General features: G+C 39.4%; 1 protein-coding gene across 1 annotated transcript; it reads left to right on the forward strand.

Moving 5' to 3' along the window:
* The first annotated feature begins 270 nt into the window (after positions 1 to 270).
* Positions 271 to 9,624, forward strand: SERPINB1 (serpin family B member 1). The gene is made up of 7 exons (XM_090269908.1): positions 271 to 330; positions 2,207 to 2,382; positions 4,805 to 4,942; positions 5,926 to 6,043; positions 6,894 to 7,036; positions 7,122 to 7,289; positions 8,750 to 9,624. Exons 2-7 carry the CDS (start codon positions 2,215 to 2,217, stop codon positions 9,149 to 9,151), a joined length of 1,137 nt encoding a protein of 378 aa, XP_090126034.1. The 5' UTR covers positions 271 to 330; positions 2,207 to 2,214; the 3' UTR covers positions 9,152 to 9,624.
* The last annotated feature ends 8,711 nt before the right edge of the window (positions 9,625 to 18,335 follow it).

The following is an 18,335-nucleotide window of genomic DNA, read 5'->3' on the forward strand; positions in this document are numbered from 1 at the left end:
TGTCATCTCAGTCATTCACGCCTAAGCAAGGCATAGGCCATCAGGTCCTTGCCAGAGATCTTGAGTTTGTTTAGACTCAAAAGGTGCTGACCCCCTGAGTAGGATACAGCACGGAGTCCAGTCTCACCTAGGCTTCTATATGGCACTACCCAGACTCCTAGGAAGTCATCTAGGGAAAGAGCCAACGCTGTGCCCGCCCCACTGCCCGCCCCCACCCCGCCTCTCCCACCTGGCAGGGCAGCAGCGCCTCACTGCTGCAACTATATAAAGGCGCTGCGAGCGCTGCCCTCATTCCCGGATCCCGAGTCTCGCCCAAGCAGCAAGCAGCGGGTAAGGCTGGCCCAGGGGCCCATTACGGAAGCGGTACTGTGCGGGCTGGCAGGATAGGGCTGCTCGCGGCTCGACTCTGCCAGCCTCCGGGGCCAGGGGTCGCCGCAGCCCCTGCCTGTTCTCCAGAGCTGCTCCCTGCACCGCCACTTTCACCGCCCTACCCCCTCTCCCACCTCCACCCCACTTCCGAGACGCTGCAGCCCCAGCTCTATGCTCAGTACCAGGGGCGACTCCGGATCCCCCGCACCACGCCCTGGGCACGAGGGCAGGCCGGTCTGAGAGGGACAGAAATAGGAGCACTGTGGCTGGAAGCCAGAGCCGAAGCCTGAGATCGGAGTATTTTTCTTGCTTCCGGAACTCACTTCCTCCCTGAGCTGTTTGTGACAGTTTCTAGGCAGCCCTGGGGCGGAACCGCTTCCCGTTTCTGCGGAGGGAGGGTGAGAGGGAGAGGAGGCCGATGTGATGTGATCCTAGAAATTACTTTCCAACAGCAATAATAATTCACTGTGTTACTTGCAAGCGAAGCAGCTAGCTTAACTATTCTTCCTTGCCTCTATGTGGGGAAACTAAGGATCTGAGAGATGTCGCTATAGGTAAGCGGGCGACTGAACTGACAAGGAAGGTCCGGTCACCCGCACCAGGAGGGAGCATCTGTGTTGTGTTTTCTTTTCTTCAAAGATTTTATTTATTTACTTTTGAGAGAGAGGGGGAGAGAGTGTCAGAACTTGGCCACAGCTGGATTGCCCACCTGAACTTTTGGCGTATGCAAATGAGCCTTATGCAAATTAACCTCATTCTAGCCCCCACCCCCACCCCAGGAAATAAAAAGTGGACTTCACTTTTTCCCAGAAGAAATGTTGATGGATCTAGCAAGATATATTAATGGGCCTGGTGAGGGAAAAGCAGGGAGATGTAAATAACCTGCCTGCTGAATGCATTGGTGGTTAAACTCATCCTAACTTAAATGTGTGTTTGGCAAAATGTGGAGCCGGGGCCTGCAGACACACATGATTCTTGCAGATTCGCGTGTGTAACTGGAAGTCTCCACTCCTTTTTTTTTTTCTCCTTCTCTCTTTCTCTTGCAAGCCTGTGAGCTGGAAAGAGGAAGCATCCTTCCTCTGCTTCTCTTATTTCTTTAGACCCTCGAGTTGGTCTGGGAGTTTTCTCTTTCCTCCACCCCTCTCCGATTTTCCCCTCAACAAACCTGTTGTTTAATCCTAGAGTGTTCTCTGGGTGATTTCTCAGGGGCAAGACTACTTGACAGGAAGAAAGGGAGAGAAACATCAATGTGTGAGGGATGCACGGATTTTAGACAGGAAGTCGGAAGGCAGGGGGCAGAGGGTGCTTGGGTTTTTAAACTCATATCCTATACTAGGTATGGGACACTTAACTTTTCTAAACATTAGCAACTGAAATCTTGGAAATGAGAATAATTATATCACTCTGCTGCAATTTGCTTTAATGCGTAGCAGATAGCTATGATTTTCTAATAGAAACGTTCTTATTTCAGGTAAGGGGTGTGCTCCCAAAGGTCAGAGCCCTTTATGATACCCTAGTTCCTGAACGTGGGTCACTGGTGGATCCTTGGCCAGTTATCCCTAGTTCCCACATTTGTGCTCCTGAGACTGTGTTCTTTCCTTCCAGAAAGGAAGGAAGGAAGGAAGCAAGGAAAAGAAGGAAGCAACGAAGGGAAGAAAGGAAGGAAGAAAGAAAAAAAGAGAGAAAGAGGGAGAGAGAAGGGGAGGGAAGGGGAGGGAAGGAGAGGGAAGGGGAAAGAGAAAAGGACAAGTTCCAGGGTGTTTCAGGGTGAGGAAGACATGGACATATGCCATTGCCTAATTTGCTGGTGTGCTGAGGCTTCTGTTCTGCGTTGTAGCCTTCACTATGGAGCAGCTGAGCATGGCAAACACCCGGTTTGTGGTGGACCTTTTCCGCATCTTGAATGAGAACAATCCTACTGGAAACATCTTCATCTCTCCCATAAGCATTTCATCAGCTCTGGCCATGATCTTTCTGGGGACCAGAGGCACTACTGCAGCACAGATGTCCAAGGTCAGTAGAAACAAACAGAAATAGTTTGGTTTCCCTGCAATTCTGTACTAAAAAGTTGTGTCTTTGAGCTCTGACAGTGTATTTTATTTTATTTTTAAAAATTTTTATTGTGTCTTTTTCCATTACCATTTTGTCCCCTTATACTTCCCTCCCCCTTACTCCCAATCACCACACTTAGAGTGTATTTTAAAAGCTGTATTTCTGTGTTCCACAACTATATGTTATAAGGCCAGGCTTTCAGAAAAGCCCCAAGAAGAACTTGTTTTTATTCAGGCTTTCATTCACAATTGAGTTTTTACTGAGCATATACTCTGTGCCAGGCACTGTTTTTGTTTGGCAGTGAAGAAAGATAAAAGAACCCCTATAGTGTGCTGCTTATATTCCAGTGGGCAAATCTTTGACAGCATCTCCTACTGGACTAAGAATTTTCAGTTTGTTTTGAGTGGGATCCACTGAACATAAGTAATACCTGTTATGTAATGTTACTTTTAAGCACAAAATGACACATAGGAAACGCATCACAATGGAGAAGTTGGTGGTGTCGCCTTTTTGAGGGAACAGGTTGTTACAGAGCGGGGCCCCCAAGGAGATGGGAGGGGCTTTTAACCATAAAATAGTGATAAAAACATACAGGGCCTACATAAAATTCTGTGAGTGGCTACAATTAGTCACCCTGTCTACTGCTTCACAGGACTCAGTCAGGGATTTAAAAATAAATTGGCAGGCATTTTGGCGAGGAGGAGAATACCATGCGGCTTTAAAAGGGAAGGAAGAACTCCATGCAGTTTACGAGGAGACTAGGAACTCCACATGGTTCTGCATTAAGAGCTGAAGAGCACCACAACACAGGCAAAACCTCTGCAATCAGACTTGAATGGTTGAAAGCTGCCAGTAAAACTGAGCTGTGCCTGAGAAGCAGGGAAACGATATTGCTAACTTTTCTATTCTAAAACTAGCATGGTTTGGTACGGGGAGGCAGAACTATGTGTTTGTGGGTGTTTTAAAGAAAGTAAAACTTAACGGTAGAAATCTGCCATTAATCTAAATCTGTATAACCTCTAAATAAACAATTCTTTTTCTTTTCACCAAACTCTGGTATTCAGAGTTATGCTTCTGGCAGTGGGCAATCGGGCCCCTCATAATTGAACAGCCCATGGGTTATGTTACAAGATGACTGTGCTTCTGTACTCCTGAGGCCTAGCCCTGTGCCTGGCACCAGGTGCCTGTGTGAGAAAGAGGGCCCTGCAAGAAGTGGACAGAAGTGAGGAGAGGCAGCTGCAGGGACAGGACCAAGCCCTAGATGGTATGGCAGGTCGCTCTTACAGCAGGAGAAGAAGCAGTAATGCCTAGCCTTCCACCTGACCTTAATGGGTGTGGAGGGCACTTCTGTGCTACATGTTCTTTAATTCTGAAGGGAGCTCTGGCTTTCCTTGAGACTAGGGGAAGTGAGTCCCAAAAGTGAAGGTCTTTCTAACATACTCGTCACAAATTATATGGTGCCTATAACTAGGGAAGGTCCATCCCTGGATTCAAGTTTATCAACCTGTCCCAGCTACAAAACTTCTATTGCTATATTTTATGAAAAACTGTCTTTATTACTGCAGATATAAAAGTATTTTAAAGTTTTCCAAAATCCACTTTTTATTTTAACCCAGGGTACTAATTGTTAGTTGCTTTTTGCAGGGCAATGTCAACTTCTATTTTGAGGTTTTTCCAGGGACTTTATTACCTCAGCGAAGAATAGTTTTAAGGGTTCCCCTACATTTCCATTTAAGCAGATCGATCATAGCAATAAATATTCCATATCTTGGTGAGTAACTGAACTTTGTACATTGCATAGTTTTGTTCATTGCATGTTAAAATAAGGAATCAGCCTAGGCCTCATAAAACCATAAAGGGACATTTTATTTGTAACATGGAAATTAAATTTTTGCAAAATGTTAGGTTTATAGATGTTATTTTTAAATGAGCTACTGATGCTGATAGTGTAATTAAAAAAAAAAAACAACCCTCAATCTGTAATATCTTTGTGTTCCTGCATAGGAGATTATTCTTATTTTTTACTGTTTATTTCTGAGAACTTTCATTAAAACTATATTTGATACAGAATTTACATATGAACATGCATTTATAATTTTCTTTGAAAAAAACAGACATGTATAAATACTTAGCTTATTAACCACTCATTTTGTGGAACATATAACAAAGAGTGATATAAAAACAGCTTCTAATGTTATGATTTCTTACAAAGCTATAAATTTTAGATTCTCTGTTATTAGTTCTCCAATGAAAAATAAATTATTGAGCTGGGGCTTATCAAAAATTAGTAATAAAAACACATTAATCTAATTTGATAGAAGCAAATGCTAAGGCATCAGTTTCAAAATAAATGGTTATAGAAAGAATTTTTTTTTTATTTTAGGCTCTTTATTTCAATGCGGTTGAGGATATTCATTCAAGATTTCAGAGTCTGAACGCTGATATCAACAAACATGGAGCTCCCTATATTCTGAAACTTGCTAATAGGTTGTACGGAGAGAAAACCTATAATTTCCTCCCTGTAAGTACTTTACAGTCATGTTCTTAAACTCACGAGACAATGCAGGCATTTTTCAGCACAATCAAGTCACAGAAGACAGTTTTTATCTTTATAACCATTCAGAAAATGATACAGAATGAAAACATGACAATATCCCCATTAATTGATATGATTTCACTTTATAGTTTTCACAGTGAACAGGTAGACCCTGGCTGTTTCACTAAAGCAGGAGTGAATTCCATAATTCACTTCCAAGAATAATCAGTATATACTTATTTATGAAAATGTTAATCAAATGTTAGAAAAGAATTTGTAAGTTTTATACAACACCAAAACTACTGAACTGTTCACTTAAAAATGCTTTAGATGGTAAATTTAATGTTATGTTTTTTTACCGTAATGCAAAAAGTATAAGGATTAGAATGTTTTTTGTTACAATGAAATTCCTGGCTTTTAGAACAATTTCTGTTGCTTTTAAGGATTTTAGAAAACCATTTCTGTATGTAGTAGGAGTTAACTACATTTTCTTTCTTCCTTCCTCCCCTCCCTTCCCTTTTTCTTTCTTTCTTTCTCTCTCTTTCTTTCTTTCTTTCTTTCTTTCTTTTTTCTTTCTTTCTTTCTTTCTTTCTTTCTTTCTTTCTTTCTTTCTTTCTTTCTCTCTCTTTCTTTCTTTCTCTCTTTCTTTCTCTCTCTCTTTCTCTCTCTTTCTCTCTCTCTCTCTCTTTCTTTCTTTCTCTCTTTCTTTCTTTCTTTCTCTCTCTCTTTCTCTCTCTCTCTCTCTCTCTCTCTCTCTCTCTCTCTTTCTTTCTTTCTTTCTTTCTCTCTTTCTTTCTTTCTCTCTCTCTTTCTCTCTCTCTTTCTCTCTCTCTCTCTCTCTCTCTCTTCTTTCTTTCTTTCTTTCTTTCTTTCTTTCTCTCTCTCTTTCTCTCTCTCTTTCTCTCTCTCTCCCTCCCTTCCTTCCTTCCTTCCTTCCTTCCTTCCTTCCTTCCTTCTTTCTTCTTCAGGAGTTCTTAGCCTCAACTCAGAAAATGTATGGTGCTGAATTGGCCAGTGTGGATTTTCAGCATGCCTCTGAAGATGCAAGAAAGTTGATAAATGAGTGGGTCAAAGAGCAGACAGAAGGTAAGAGAGTGGGCTCAATGTACTCATTACACACTGGTCTTTCTTTTCCTCCTTCCATCTTCCCAATCTGTGAATGATTTCCCCAAAGCAGAAATTTAAATATGATTTAACTGAAACAGCTAAATAATTTTCCTATGAGTTCTCAAAACTACATTTAAAAATTAAAACTAACTTTGAATGTAGAATAAAAAGGATTAAGTTTTGAGGCAAATCCAGCCTGCTCAAATTATGGAAAAGAATATCCTGATACTTGTGACACAAACTGCTGTGGGCATAAGTATTTTTGCCAACATCTTGCCTAAGCACTGGGGTGGTAGGCTCTGTCGCAGCTGTTTCTCCAGTACAGTTCTCTCTAATCTAGTCATGGAATGAGTCAAGGCACCTACTGAACAAACACCTGTCTCCCACAAAAGGAATTCTTCATAGCCATGCTGTAGTCACAGGGGAAATTGTGTTTGGTGGATTAACTGTACTACCCTTTGATATTTGCTGAAGTCTTTTTTGTGAAAGTAGCTTCCACTTGGAGAATTTGAAGAAGTGACTTAGTTACTAGTAATTAAAATCATTTTCATCAAGGAATATTTTTTTTTATGCCTGAAAAAGAATCATCATTCACAAAATAAGGCTCATTGTTTCTCATGCATTCCAGAAAAGAATTTTTCTGTTTTTAGCCCTTAAACCTTTTAGTTGGTTTAAAGTTGAAACATGTCAGTAGGGTTTTCCTAACTTAATATATTAAAGGAAATTAAATAAAAAGTATGCATTTAAATTGAATTTTAGTGTTGATCAAATGTGAGGTCAAATTTAGAATTCTGATATATAAATTTTGAAAAATACTTTATCTTTTTAGGGAAAATTCCAGAACTGTTGGCTGCAGGTGTGGTTGATAATATGACTAAACTTGTGCTAGTTAATGCCATCTATTTCAAAGGAAACTGGCAGGAGGAATTCAGTAAAAAGACCACAACCGATGCACCTTTCAGACTGAATAAGGTGAGGTGATGTAATTATAAAATTACTCTTTGCTCTAAAAAAATGCAGATAATAATGTGAGTGACTTATTTTTTCAACTGTTCAGAAAGACACAAAAACAGTGAAAATGATGTATCAGAAGAAGAACTTTCCATATGGCTACATTGAGGACCTTAAGTGTCGTGTGTTGGAACTGCCTTACCAAGGCAAGGAGCTCAGCATGGTTATCCTGCTGCCAGATGACATTGAGGACGAGTCCACAGGTCTGAAGAAGGTAATGGCTCCTGCGCTAATTCTTCATGTTTCCTTCTGATATATCGATTTTGCCTTGTGTGTATGTCATGTGATAGGTTCTTATATGTTTACTGATATTGCTTGGCTTTCCCATACAAATCTTTGCATTCCTTTGTAAATTAGCCCATCAATGTTTGCTACTCTGAAGCCCTAAGTTTAACTTTACAGCTATTGTCAGTGAATGGTTCTGATGGGGAACATCTAAAGATATATATTAAATTTAACATTGGTCAGTGGCAGCTCATGGAAATGCCCTTAAATGAATTTTAGAGGAAAGTGCAGTAAAATTAGAATTGCTTTATTGAAACAAATTTTTTTAATTAAAAATCCCAAAACATTGCTAGTATATAGTTTTATCTTGTACTATGAACTCCTATTATTACACTGCCCATTCTCATTACAATTCATATAGATTGTAAATTAAATTTCTAAGAGTTACATGGTAGAAAAGACTTGTGTGACACATTAGCTTGAGAGCTAAGCCTGTTTCCTAATGTGAATTTCATATTATGTTTATTATATATAATATTCTTGCCAAGCTGGGACTAGGTAAAACTGTGAAGATAATGGTTTTTCTTTAGTCTTGCTAGTCTGCTGTATGGTTTTTCTCTACCCTCTCCCTAAGCAAACTTGTTATCAGGAAGGCATCTAATATTAGCCATTTGCATGTATAAAGTATATATTAAAATCAAGGTGTCCCTTATTTTAATTATTACCACATTCATCTCTTCTCTGATTTTAAAAAGAAATTCTCTACCTTCATAAAAGAGATAATCAGCATCGGTAGAACAAGTGGAATGATGGTTCTGTTCTAGTCCAATTGTAGTAGTAAGAATAGTAATAATAATAGCTGACATTTGTGTAGCACTTACTATGTGCCAAGCACTTTATATACATTGACTCATTTAATGCTCACAACAGTGCTAAAAGGTAGGGACTATTATTGCTCTCCATTTTAGATGAGGAATTAGGCTCTTTTTTCCCCCAGAAGCTAAATTTATTAGGGATTACTACAGTACTGTGAGGTTCACAGATAACCACAGAATAAATAGAATAGAATAAATAGAATAAAACTATAATTTTTTTTCTTTTACCAATCAACCAGTTAAAGTAATAACAGTCATCATGGCCTGTCATAGTAATCCAGTGTGGTCAGGGTTTAGGAAGCCCTGGATGAGTGGGTGGGTCGATGGGTGGATGGCTGGGTAGTTGATGGAGCAGATGTCCAAAGTTCCTGGTTACTCAGGCCTTTGATGGCTTGGAACACAGCTTGTTTCTATTCTCACCAATTGCTAAAGAGAAATGAAATCCTCCAAATGGAATCTGTTTTGGCACACAACATGAAGGAAACTATTATGAGGCCATTCATTTAAATAATGCTTCATTACCTCACTTATATGAATTGTTCTCAACTATTCTGTTTGCCCATTGTCATTCAAGATCGAGGAACAACTGACTTTGGAAAAACTGCATGAATGGACCAAACCTGAGAATCTGGATCTCATTGAAGTTCATGTTCACTTGCCCAAGTTCAAGCTAGAAGAGAGCTACAACCTCAACTCATACCTAGCCCGCCTGGGTGTAGAGGATCTCTTTAATAGCAAGGCTGATCTGTCTGGCATGTCAGAAACCAGAGATCTTTTTATATCAAAAATCATCCACAAGTCTTTTGTGGAAGTGAATGAGGAGGGCACAGAGGCAGCGGCCGCCACAGCAGGGATCGCCACCTTCTGCATGCTTATGCCAGAGGAACATTTTGTGGCCGACCATCCATTCATTTTCTTCATTCGACATAATCCCTCGACTAACATCCTGTTCTTAGGCAGACTTTCTTCCCCTTAGAGACTGTGGAAATACAAGGCCAACCTCAGAGCTTTATTACCTGCACTTTCAATGCCCACAGTTTTCATGTATCTTTAGCAGTAAAACTACAATCCCAAAAGAGACCTTTAATTTCCTCTGTTGCTATCTATTTTCCTTTTTTTATATTGAAAATTTTCAATGATTGCTTTTGAATGCATCAATCAGATGAGCAGAATCTTGACAATATAGTAATTTATGAAATTGCTATTCTCTCTTGATAGCCATGGGAAAATTATAATACTGTAATTTGTTTCACAGCTAGACTTCTGGAAATTGTAAGAGAGACACACTGTTGAAGGGAGGCTTAAAAACAGATATTCAATTGATATATAAGAGAGCAGCCCAATTAAGGGTTGGGTTATGAAGACAAACTTGCCTTGACCTTTGTTTTACAGGACTAGTATTCTACAGCCCTCCAGTTTTTAAACTATTAAAGAGCTACTTGGTGATAATTTGGCCTTCCCTTTTTAATTGTCCTTTATTTTATCTGATATAGTTTGTGTGGGATCACAAGGAGTTGAGAAGCAGGTGTCTTATCATAAAATATGCCAATAAACTGCAGAAAGAAAAACAGTAGGAAAGACTGTTAGGCAAAGAGAGGTTGCAAAGATCTCACTGTCAACCAGCTTCTTGTGTTTTCTGATAAAGGTTCTTGCCTTCCATCTTCTGATACAGATTGTTAGAGCAATGGGGTGGCTTTATGCAATGCTGGGTGGGGGAAAGAAGGCTCTTTGACTCCATAAACCTTTGTCAAATGTACTGCTTGGAATGGGGCTTTGAAACATTGAATCTTCTTGCTCCTACAAAGCTGGTGGACTGTCCAATAATGTGTCCTAAGATTCCATTTAGCCAAACTGATCTCAGTCCTCTTCTTGTTTCCACCCCGTCTCAGAAAAGACAGGACTATAAAATGGGGTTCTTGGACTGACAATACTGACATCCATGATGAGAGTGAGTGATTCTGTTGAAAAGAAGATTTTAGCAAATGTTCTTTCCTTCCCTTTATTTTTTCTTAAAAAATGTACTAGCACCTACTATACTCCAGATTCTCTTAGCTATAGGGAAAAAAAAGAAAAGCAAAAGTCACTACATTCTGTAATTCTCTTTAGGCTCCTTATCCTAAAATCTACTTGGTGACTTAGAGTAAATTGTGCTAATCAAGTAGAAACTGAATTTCAGGGCCCCAAGCAACTCTGCTCAAATCCTTCTTTTTATATATGAAGGAACAGGCCCATAGACCATAAGTTGTTGAAGGTTAAAACTACTAGTAAATTCCAGAGCAGAAACTAGAGTCCAATTCATATTTTATGTGGAGAACATCTAATTCTTGTAATGGTGAACTAGGTAACTCCGATCTCTTAACACAACTGAAAAACTAAAACAAGCACCAGCCTAAAGGCAAGGGAGAGCTGACATGATCCTGAAGAATTACTACACAATCCAGGATAAACTGGTGTCTACAGAAATTGAGGTCACTTTTGCCCCAGGGTCATTTTCTAATCCAAAAGAAGTAAATGAGAAGTGAAACAGGAATTTTGATGCTGTTCAAGGGCAGGCAGGCAGAGTTTGGGCCTGTCAAGGTGGAGGCCCTGTTATAACTCTTGTGCTTTTATTTGGCACCCTAAGAGCTATACCCCACAAGTGTGAGTGAAACAGCTCAGAAGGCAGCTCTAATGTAAGTCACTGGACAGCCCTCAAAATTCCAATTCCTAGTATTGGATTACATTTGTTCTACTTTGCTACTATCCAGAGGCACATGGCAGAAGCAAACAAAAATCATCTTCAGGGGAAGATTATCCCTAACCTCAAATTACTTTTATATAATCAGCTTTTTAAATATAATATCCAGCACATAATCAAAGATAATTGACTTGGTGAGGAACCATCACAACATAGATAAAAACAAGCGTGCACACACACACACCAAACAACGAACAAACCGAGATGATGCAAACAGAAATACAGCACTCCAAATATTGAAATCATCACATCCAAATTATCAAACAACACTTTTTCATGATCAAGTTGATTAAAGACAAGATTAAACATTTCAGCCAATGATTAGAAATTTAAAAGGGACACTGCATATTTGAATAAAAAAGAAATAGAAATTCTACAACTCAAAAATACAATACATAAAGAACTAAACAGATAAAATTTTTCAACAAATTAGAGATAGAAACCTTCCTCAGCCCCCAAGCAGGCTCCTACAAAGAAATCCATCTCTAGTCACATTCTAGTGAAATTGCAGAAGTAAGAGATGATCATAAAAATAATAAAATAAAACAATATAAGAAACAAGACAAAGTACCCTCAGAGGAGCAGCAGCTAGAAATACAACACATAAATCAACAGTAATTATGAGAGCCAGAGATTATAGACTGAGTCCTTTAACATGCTGTGAGGACAGTGGAGTCCAGTCAGGCTGCTGCACCCCAGATGCTCAGTGTGGGCTACTTGAGATAAGAATTAGATTCACATGTGCAGCACACTTACAGTTATATAAGCATCGATGTCATATTTTGACTAGCAGCGGGCTTTGCCTTTGCATAATATAAAAGGGGCAGGAATCCCCACGGGAGTGTTCGTTTTCAGTCAGTGGGCAGAGAAAATGAAGGATTGGTGCGGAGTGCCGGTGGGTGCCAAGCAGCGGTGGTGCCGAATGCCGGAAGCCGAGCAAGCGAATGGCAGGGGTGCACATGTAAATACTCTAATGCCTGCAATAAAGAAACTGTCAGAGACCCCAACCTTGCCTCACATATTCTTCCGATTGCTGGACAAAAGGAATCTGCATTCAGTTCCACAACACATGCTGAAAAAAACAACACCAAAACCCCTGCCAACCCAGAATTATTCTAGCCCAGGAAAAATATCCCTCAAGATATTTTCAGACGAACAAAAACTGAAGAGAATTCATCATGAGCAGACTTCAAAGAATATTTTAGAGAATATTCTTTATTTGAAAGGAGCATCAGAGTTGTAAGAAAAGAACAACGAGCAAGAAAAATTGTACATATTAAAAATCTAAATAAACATTGACCATATAAAACAATGGTAATAATGTTTGCAAAATTTCAAATATATACAAAATTAAAATACATGATAGCATAGAAGTTGGGGAAGAAAGTGAAGGTAAAATTTCTAAAGTCCTTGCATTTTCCGGGAAGAGAATAAAAGTACAATTACAGTCATGTGCTGCATAACATTTCGGTCAACAATGGACTGCATTTACCTTGGTGGTCCCATATATCATAATGGAGCTGAAAAATTCCTGTTGCCTGGTGATATTGTAGCCATCATAATGTTGTAATACAAAGCAATACTCACATGTGTATGGTGATGCTGGTGTAAACAAACCCACTGTGCTGCCAGTTGTATAAAAGTATAGCAATACAATTATGAATAGTGCATAATACTTGAAAATGGTGATAAATGATTGTGTCACTGATTTATGTAATTACTATAAGTTTTAATCATTATTTTACAAGGTAAGTTTTCTACTTATAAAAACCAATGTGCTGTGGGAAGTCCACCCTCCCCTCCACGCCCCACTCTTATTAGGGATTTCTGGACCCAAGGGTAGGTAGGACTGTAGGGCACCAAATATTCCCTGTAAAAAGATTCAAAGGTCTGCTAAATATGTAAATATATAGGGGCTTCAGATGTTCTTTGTAAAAAGTAGCAAGGACTTGCTAAAAGGCCTTGGAAAAAGAAATGTAAAAAGAAGTGTTACAGCAATTAGTAATTTATACAAGCTAAAAGCACCTCAGCCTCTATCACCTTCCATTTGCTTGCTTGTGTCTGGTTTATAACATTTGTGAAGGTTGTGCTTTGCAGAATGTCTAGACCTTTGAAGATAAATTGCTTCACAGGGAGTTTGTCCCTGACTGAAGAGCTATGCTGCCACTGGAGATAACCTTATAGCCTTGCGAATTTCTGTTCCTGTTACTGCCAAGACATTCCTGCAGTACTACCCAGCCTCCTCTTCCTAAGGCTGTTTCCCACCAAAGTAGAAACAAAGGGGGCCTCATCAGTATAAAAACCCAGCATTTAGACTCCATTGTAGGTTGGAGCATGTTAGAGACCAGCTCAGGGTCTGCCCAACTCCTGGCCATTATTAAATCCTTTGCTTAACTTTATACACCGCTTCAGAGTGTTCAATCTCACCTATGTAGCTGTAACAGTATGACGACCATGTCCAGCTTGAAGCAGCAAGAGGAGCTCGAGACCTTCACCCATTGTCCTTTATAAGATTATAAAAGGTCTTAAGTCTGAGAGGAAGGGATTGTTATTTTTTATTGTTAAAATAATTAATTAATCATTTATTTATTTAAAAAAGAAAGAAGAAGAAGATATGAAAGGGTGAAGCGGGAGAGCTTGTATGTACGACCCATGGGCATGGACTTGGGGGGGAGGGTTGCTGGGGGAGGGGGGTGCTGGGTGGAGGGGAGCAAAGGGGAAAAAATTGGAACTATTGTAACAATATAATCAATAAAATATACTTAAAAAATTAAAAAACCAATGTGCTGTAAAACAGTATGCGATGTTACAATGGCAGTAGCCTCATACATCTCGTGTTTACTGTCTCTTGATTGCATCATTTTCTCTTGTGCTTGACGTAATGTCTTATTTTTTACAGTAACATGCTGTACAGAGTTTTAGCCTAGAAGCAGCAGACTACACCATATAACCTACGTCTATGGCAGACTTACTATCTAGGTTTGTGTAAGTGCACCCTATGGTGCTTACACTACAACAAAGTCACCTAACAATGCATTTCTTAATATGTATCCAGAAGGTAAGTGGCATATATTTGTACAATTAAATTAGATTCTGATAAGTCAAGAATGCATTTTGTACTGTCTAAGGTAACCAAAAGAAGAATAGTAAAAAAGGTTTATAACTTCCAAGATAAACCAAAGAGAAACAAGAAAAAACAAAAAATACATAATCAATCCAAAGTAGAGAAAGAAAAAGATACACAAAACAGAAATGACAAATAGCAAGATATCATATTAAAATCCAAATAGACTAAATATTCCAGTTAAAAGACAAAAATGGGTAGACTAGATTTTAAATTACAATATGTTATCTATAGGAAACATATCTATAACATAAATATGGAACTCGAGAGAAAAATAATGGAAATGATATGTAATGCAAACACTACCATAAAAGTAGATGTAGCTATATTAGGCAAAGTAGGTTTTCCTAGTCTAGTGATAAAGAGAGACACCTCATAATGATAAAAAAATTCAGATCACTAAGAAAATATAACAATTCTAAATTTGTTAAGCCCTCAAAATGAAACAAAAAAAAAAAATTGAAGAAGAAATTGGCTGGCAATTTGACAAGATAAGGATGTATACTGTCATTACTTAATCAAACTTTAAAGGTGATCCTAGCTGATACAGTAACTCAAGAAAAATAAAATATATAATAATGTATATATTATTATATATTAATGCAAACATTATAATATTTCAGATAATTATTTTCATCTAAAGTAAAAATTATTAGAATTTAAAAGTGAGTTAAGTAAGGTGTTACTGATTATACAGTTAATCTGTATCTCTATGTGATATAAGTTCTTTAAAAGTTTTAAAAAGCATTTATAATAATATCAAAAATGTTCATGTGCCAAAGAATAAATCCGACAAAAGATGTTGAGAACTTCTATACAGAAAAGTATAAATGTTATTGAGAAAAAATAAAGAAGCTCTAAGTAAATGCAGAGCTATACCATGATCATAATTCATTATTTTAAATGTCAATTGATCTACATAATCAATGAAACCTTAAAAAAAAAGCAGATTTTTTTTGTTTTGTTTTTGGTGAAATATGGCAAGTGGTTCTAATATTTATATGACAAGGTAAAAAGCCAAGAATATCTAAGACAGTTTAGAAGAATCAGACAAGAGGACATACTCAATAGAAAAATAACCTGTTCTACGGGGAGGGATATGATTGTGGGAGAAGGGATGGGCTGGGAGGGGGAAGCAATGGGGGAAAAAATGGGACAACTGTAATTGAAAAACCAAAAAATAAAATTAAAAAAATAAAGGTGCCAATTAGAGAAAGGTTAAAAGAAAAAGAAAAATAACCTGTTCTAAAGTTGCAGAAAGAATATACAGTGGGTTCTTGTGCAAAGATGGTTAGAAACAGAACAAAATAGATAGCCCAGAAATATGAACCCTGCTTTATAATGAGTGATCATCATCCCAGTTTGCTCAAAACAGCCTGTTTATGTCTCTTGTTCTATCGTAATTATTAGCAATGTACTCTTTTACTCTCAAAATTTAATCAATTTGAATAATAAATCATATGGCCATAATATTTCTGACAAATATGGTATTTCAAAGCTGGAAGTGAAGGGGAAATATTTTTAATAAATTGTTCTGGAACATTTGGGAACCCATATGGAAAAAAACTAAAATTGACTCCTGCCTTAAACCCAAACAAAAATTAATACCAGGTGGACAATAGACAATAGACTTAATTATGAAAGTAAAACAATAAAGCATTTTAGAAAATAATATTAGAATGTATCTTCATGTACTTGTGGAGAAAATAATTTCTTAACAGGACACACACACACACATTTTATTGTTAGATTTATTTCTAGGCATTTGGACATTTTTTATGAAAATTGAACCAAATGAGAATTAAGAGCTCCAGTTCTGCAAAACAGACCACTAAGAGAATGAAAAGGCAAGCCTCAGGACAGTTGATGTAGGTCAGATACCCAAGGAGGTGTAACATCTGAAAGAATGTGCCGGAAGGCAGGATTCCAATTCTAGAGCCTTTTCTATTTTATCTTCCAGGTGTGGACCCTGAGAAAAAAGATAACTACTAAAAAGGGCTCCTGTGGCTAACTGGGCCCAAATTAACAAAAAAGAAAAAGAAAAAAAAAAGAAATGAAAAACAGTCTTGCAGTTATTTCTACACAGGAGCCTTTCATGCAAACTGCACTTCAGGGAGAAACCTGCACTGAACTACGTGACTCTACACTGAATTGCCTGCCTGCGCTGTTTCTGCCATCTTTGCTAGCACTTATAAGGAGTTCCTGGTTTCTAACAGGACTTAGATTCTCCCCATCCAATTAGTGTTGCACAGCTATATCCCCCACCAACATCTTCACCAGCCATGAGTGGCTCCATTCTGACCAATCAGGAGAGTCAATCAAATTGCAAAGATTTGGAGTCCTTGTTTGTATGAGGAGAGACAAATCAAGGACCAGTAACGAGAACTTCTGTCTATATAAGCCAGCTCCCTTCTGGCTCTGGAAGTGTTACAGAAACAGGGGAGTCCAAAAATCCCCAGAGTTTGCTGCTGGGGGATGGGGAGAAGTAAGCAGCTTTTCAAATGCTTCCACATGCCTGAGGCTGGTGGCTAGTGTCTTTCTTATGCAAATGGCTTTAATGCATCCAAAGCCTCAGGCAGATGGGAGGAGTCTTGAACCAGGGGACGCTATGGAAAGCACACAGAGCCTACGTAAGGTTCTGTGAATGGTCAGAACTGTTTGCAACACCCACTGCGTCAGATGACGCAGTCAGGGATATATAAGCAGCTGCAGACATTTTAGCTGAGACTCTCTCAGACTCTCGCTCAGACACTCTGGCTCTCTGACTCAGGTTCTCACTGGCGCTCTGGCTCTGGCGCTCAGACTCTCTCTGGCTCTCGCTCATGCTCTCACTCTGAGACTCTCTCGCTCTCTGACTCGGGCTCTCACTGGCGCTCACGCTCTGGCGCTCTCTCTCTCGCGCGCTCCCGGGCTCTCGCTCTCAGGGTCTCGCTCTCTCGCTCCCTCCACATGGCTTGGTGAAGGGGCCTTCTCCATGTGGCTTGGAGAAGGGGTCTCCAGGCTGCTTTAAGAGGCTCTCGCCATGCAGTTTTGAGAAGGAGAGAAGATCCACGCGGTTTGCAGGAAGAAGACAGTTTGCAAGGAGGCTGAGAATCCAGGTGGTTCTGCATTGAGAGCTGGAGGGCACCACAGCACAGAAAGGACCTCCCCAATCAGATTGAATGATTGGCAGCTGCTGGTAAAGCTGAACTGTGTTAGGAAAGTAGGGAAACGGTTTCTCTGACTTTCCTAAAACTAGCTTGGTTTGGAAGGGGGGGAGGCAAGGATATGTGTTTGTGGGTATTTTAAAGAGCATAAGACTTAACAACAGAAATCCGCAAATAACTAAATCTATATAACTGTTAAATAAACAATTCTTTTTCTTTTCACCAAACTCTGGTATTGAGAGTTATAATTTTGGCGGCGGGCAATCGGGCCCCTAACTAAAGAGCCCGTGGGTTTGTTTTCAACTGGAGCAGCCCAGGGGTTCTGTAACAGAAGCACACTTTCCCTTTCCACTGAAGACTCTGTGGAGAGTAGGACCAATAAAATGATATTGGTCTGGTCAAGATAGCATAAAGTATATAAAACAAAATGGAGTCACTCATATTGTTACAGAAACAGGAGAGTCCAAAAATCCCCAGAGTTTTTGGCTGGGGATGGGGAGAAGGAAGCAGCTTTCAGAATGCCTCCACACACCTGAGGCTGATGGCTGGTGTCTTTCATTACGCAAAATTGCTTGGATGCTTCCAAGGCCTCAGGTGGATGGGAGGAGTCTTGAACCAGGGGATGGTATGGAAAGCATGCAGAGCCTATGTGGGGTTCTGTGAATGGTCAGAACTGTTGGCAACACCCACTGCATCAGAGGACGCAGTCAGGGATATGTAGGGAGCTGCGAATACTTTAGTGGGGGCGGCGCGCTCTGGGGCTGTCTCCCTCACTGGCGGGTGTTCACAGGGGTGCTCTGGAGAAGGAGAGGAGATCCATGCAGTTTACAGAAAGAAGACAGTTTGCAAGGAGGCTGAGAATCCCGGCGGTTTTGTATTGAAATCTCAAGGGCACCACAGCACAGAAAGGACCTCCCCAATCAGATTGAATGATTGGCAGCCACTGGTAAAGCTGAACTGTGTTTGGGAAGCAGGGAAACGGTGTTTCTGATCTTCCTAAAACTGTCTAGGTTTGGTAGGGGGGAGGCAAGGATATGTGTAACTGTTAAATAAGCAATTTTCTTTTCACTCAACTGGAGTATTAAGAGTTGTAATTCTGGCAGTGGGCAATCAGACCCCTAACTAAAGAGCCTGTGGGTTTGTTTTCAATTGG

Source organism: Furipterus horrens, unplaced genomic scaffold, assembly GCF_987537825.1.
Source record: "Furipterus horrens unplaced genomic scaffold, mFurHor1.1.pri manual_scaffold_3, whole genome shotgun sequence".
Lineage (NCBI taxonomy): Eukaryota > Metazoa > Chordata > Mammalia > Chiroptera > Furipteridae > Furipterus > Furipterus horrens.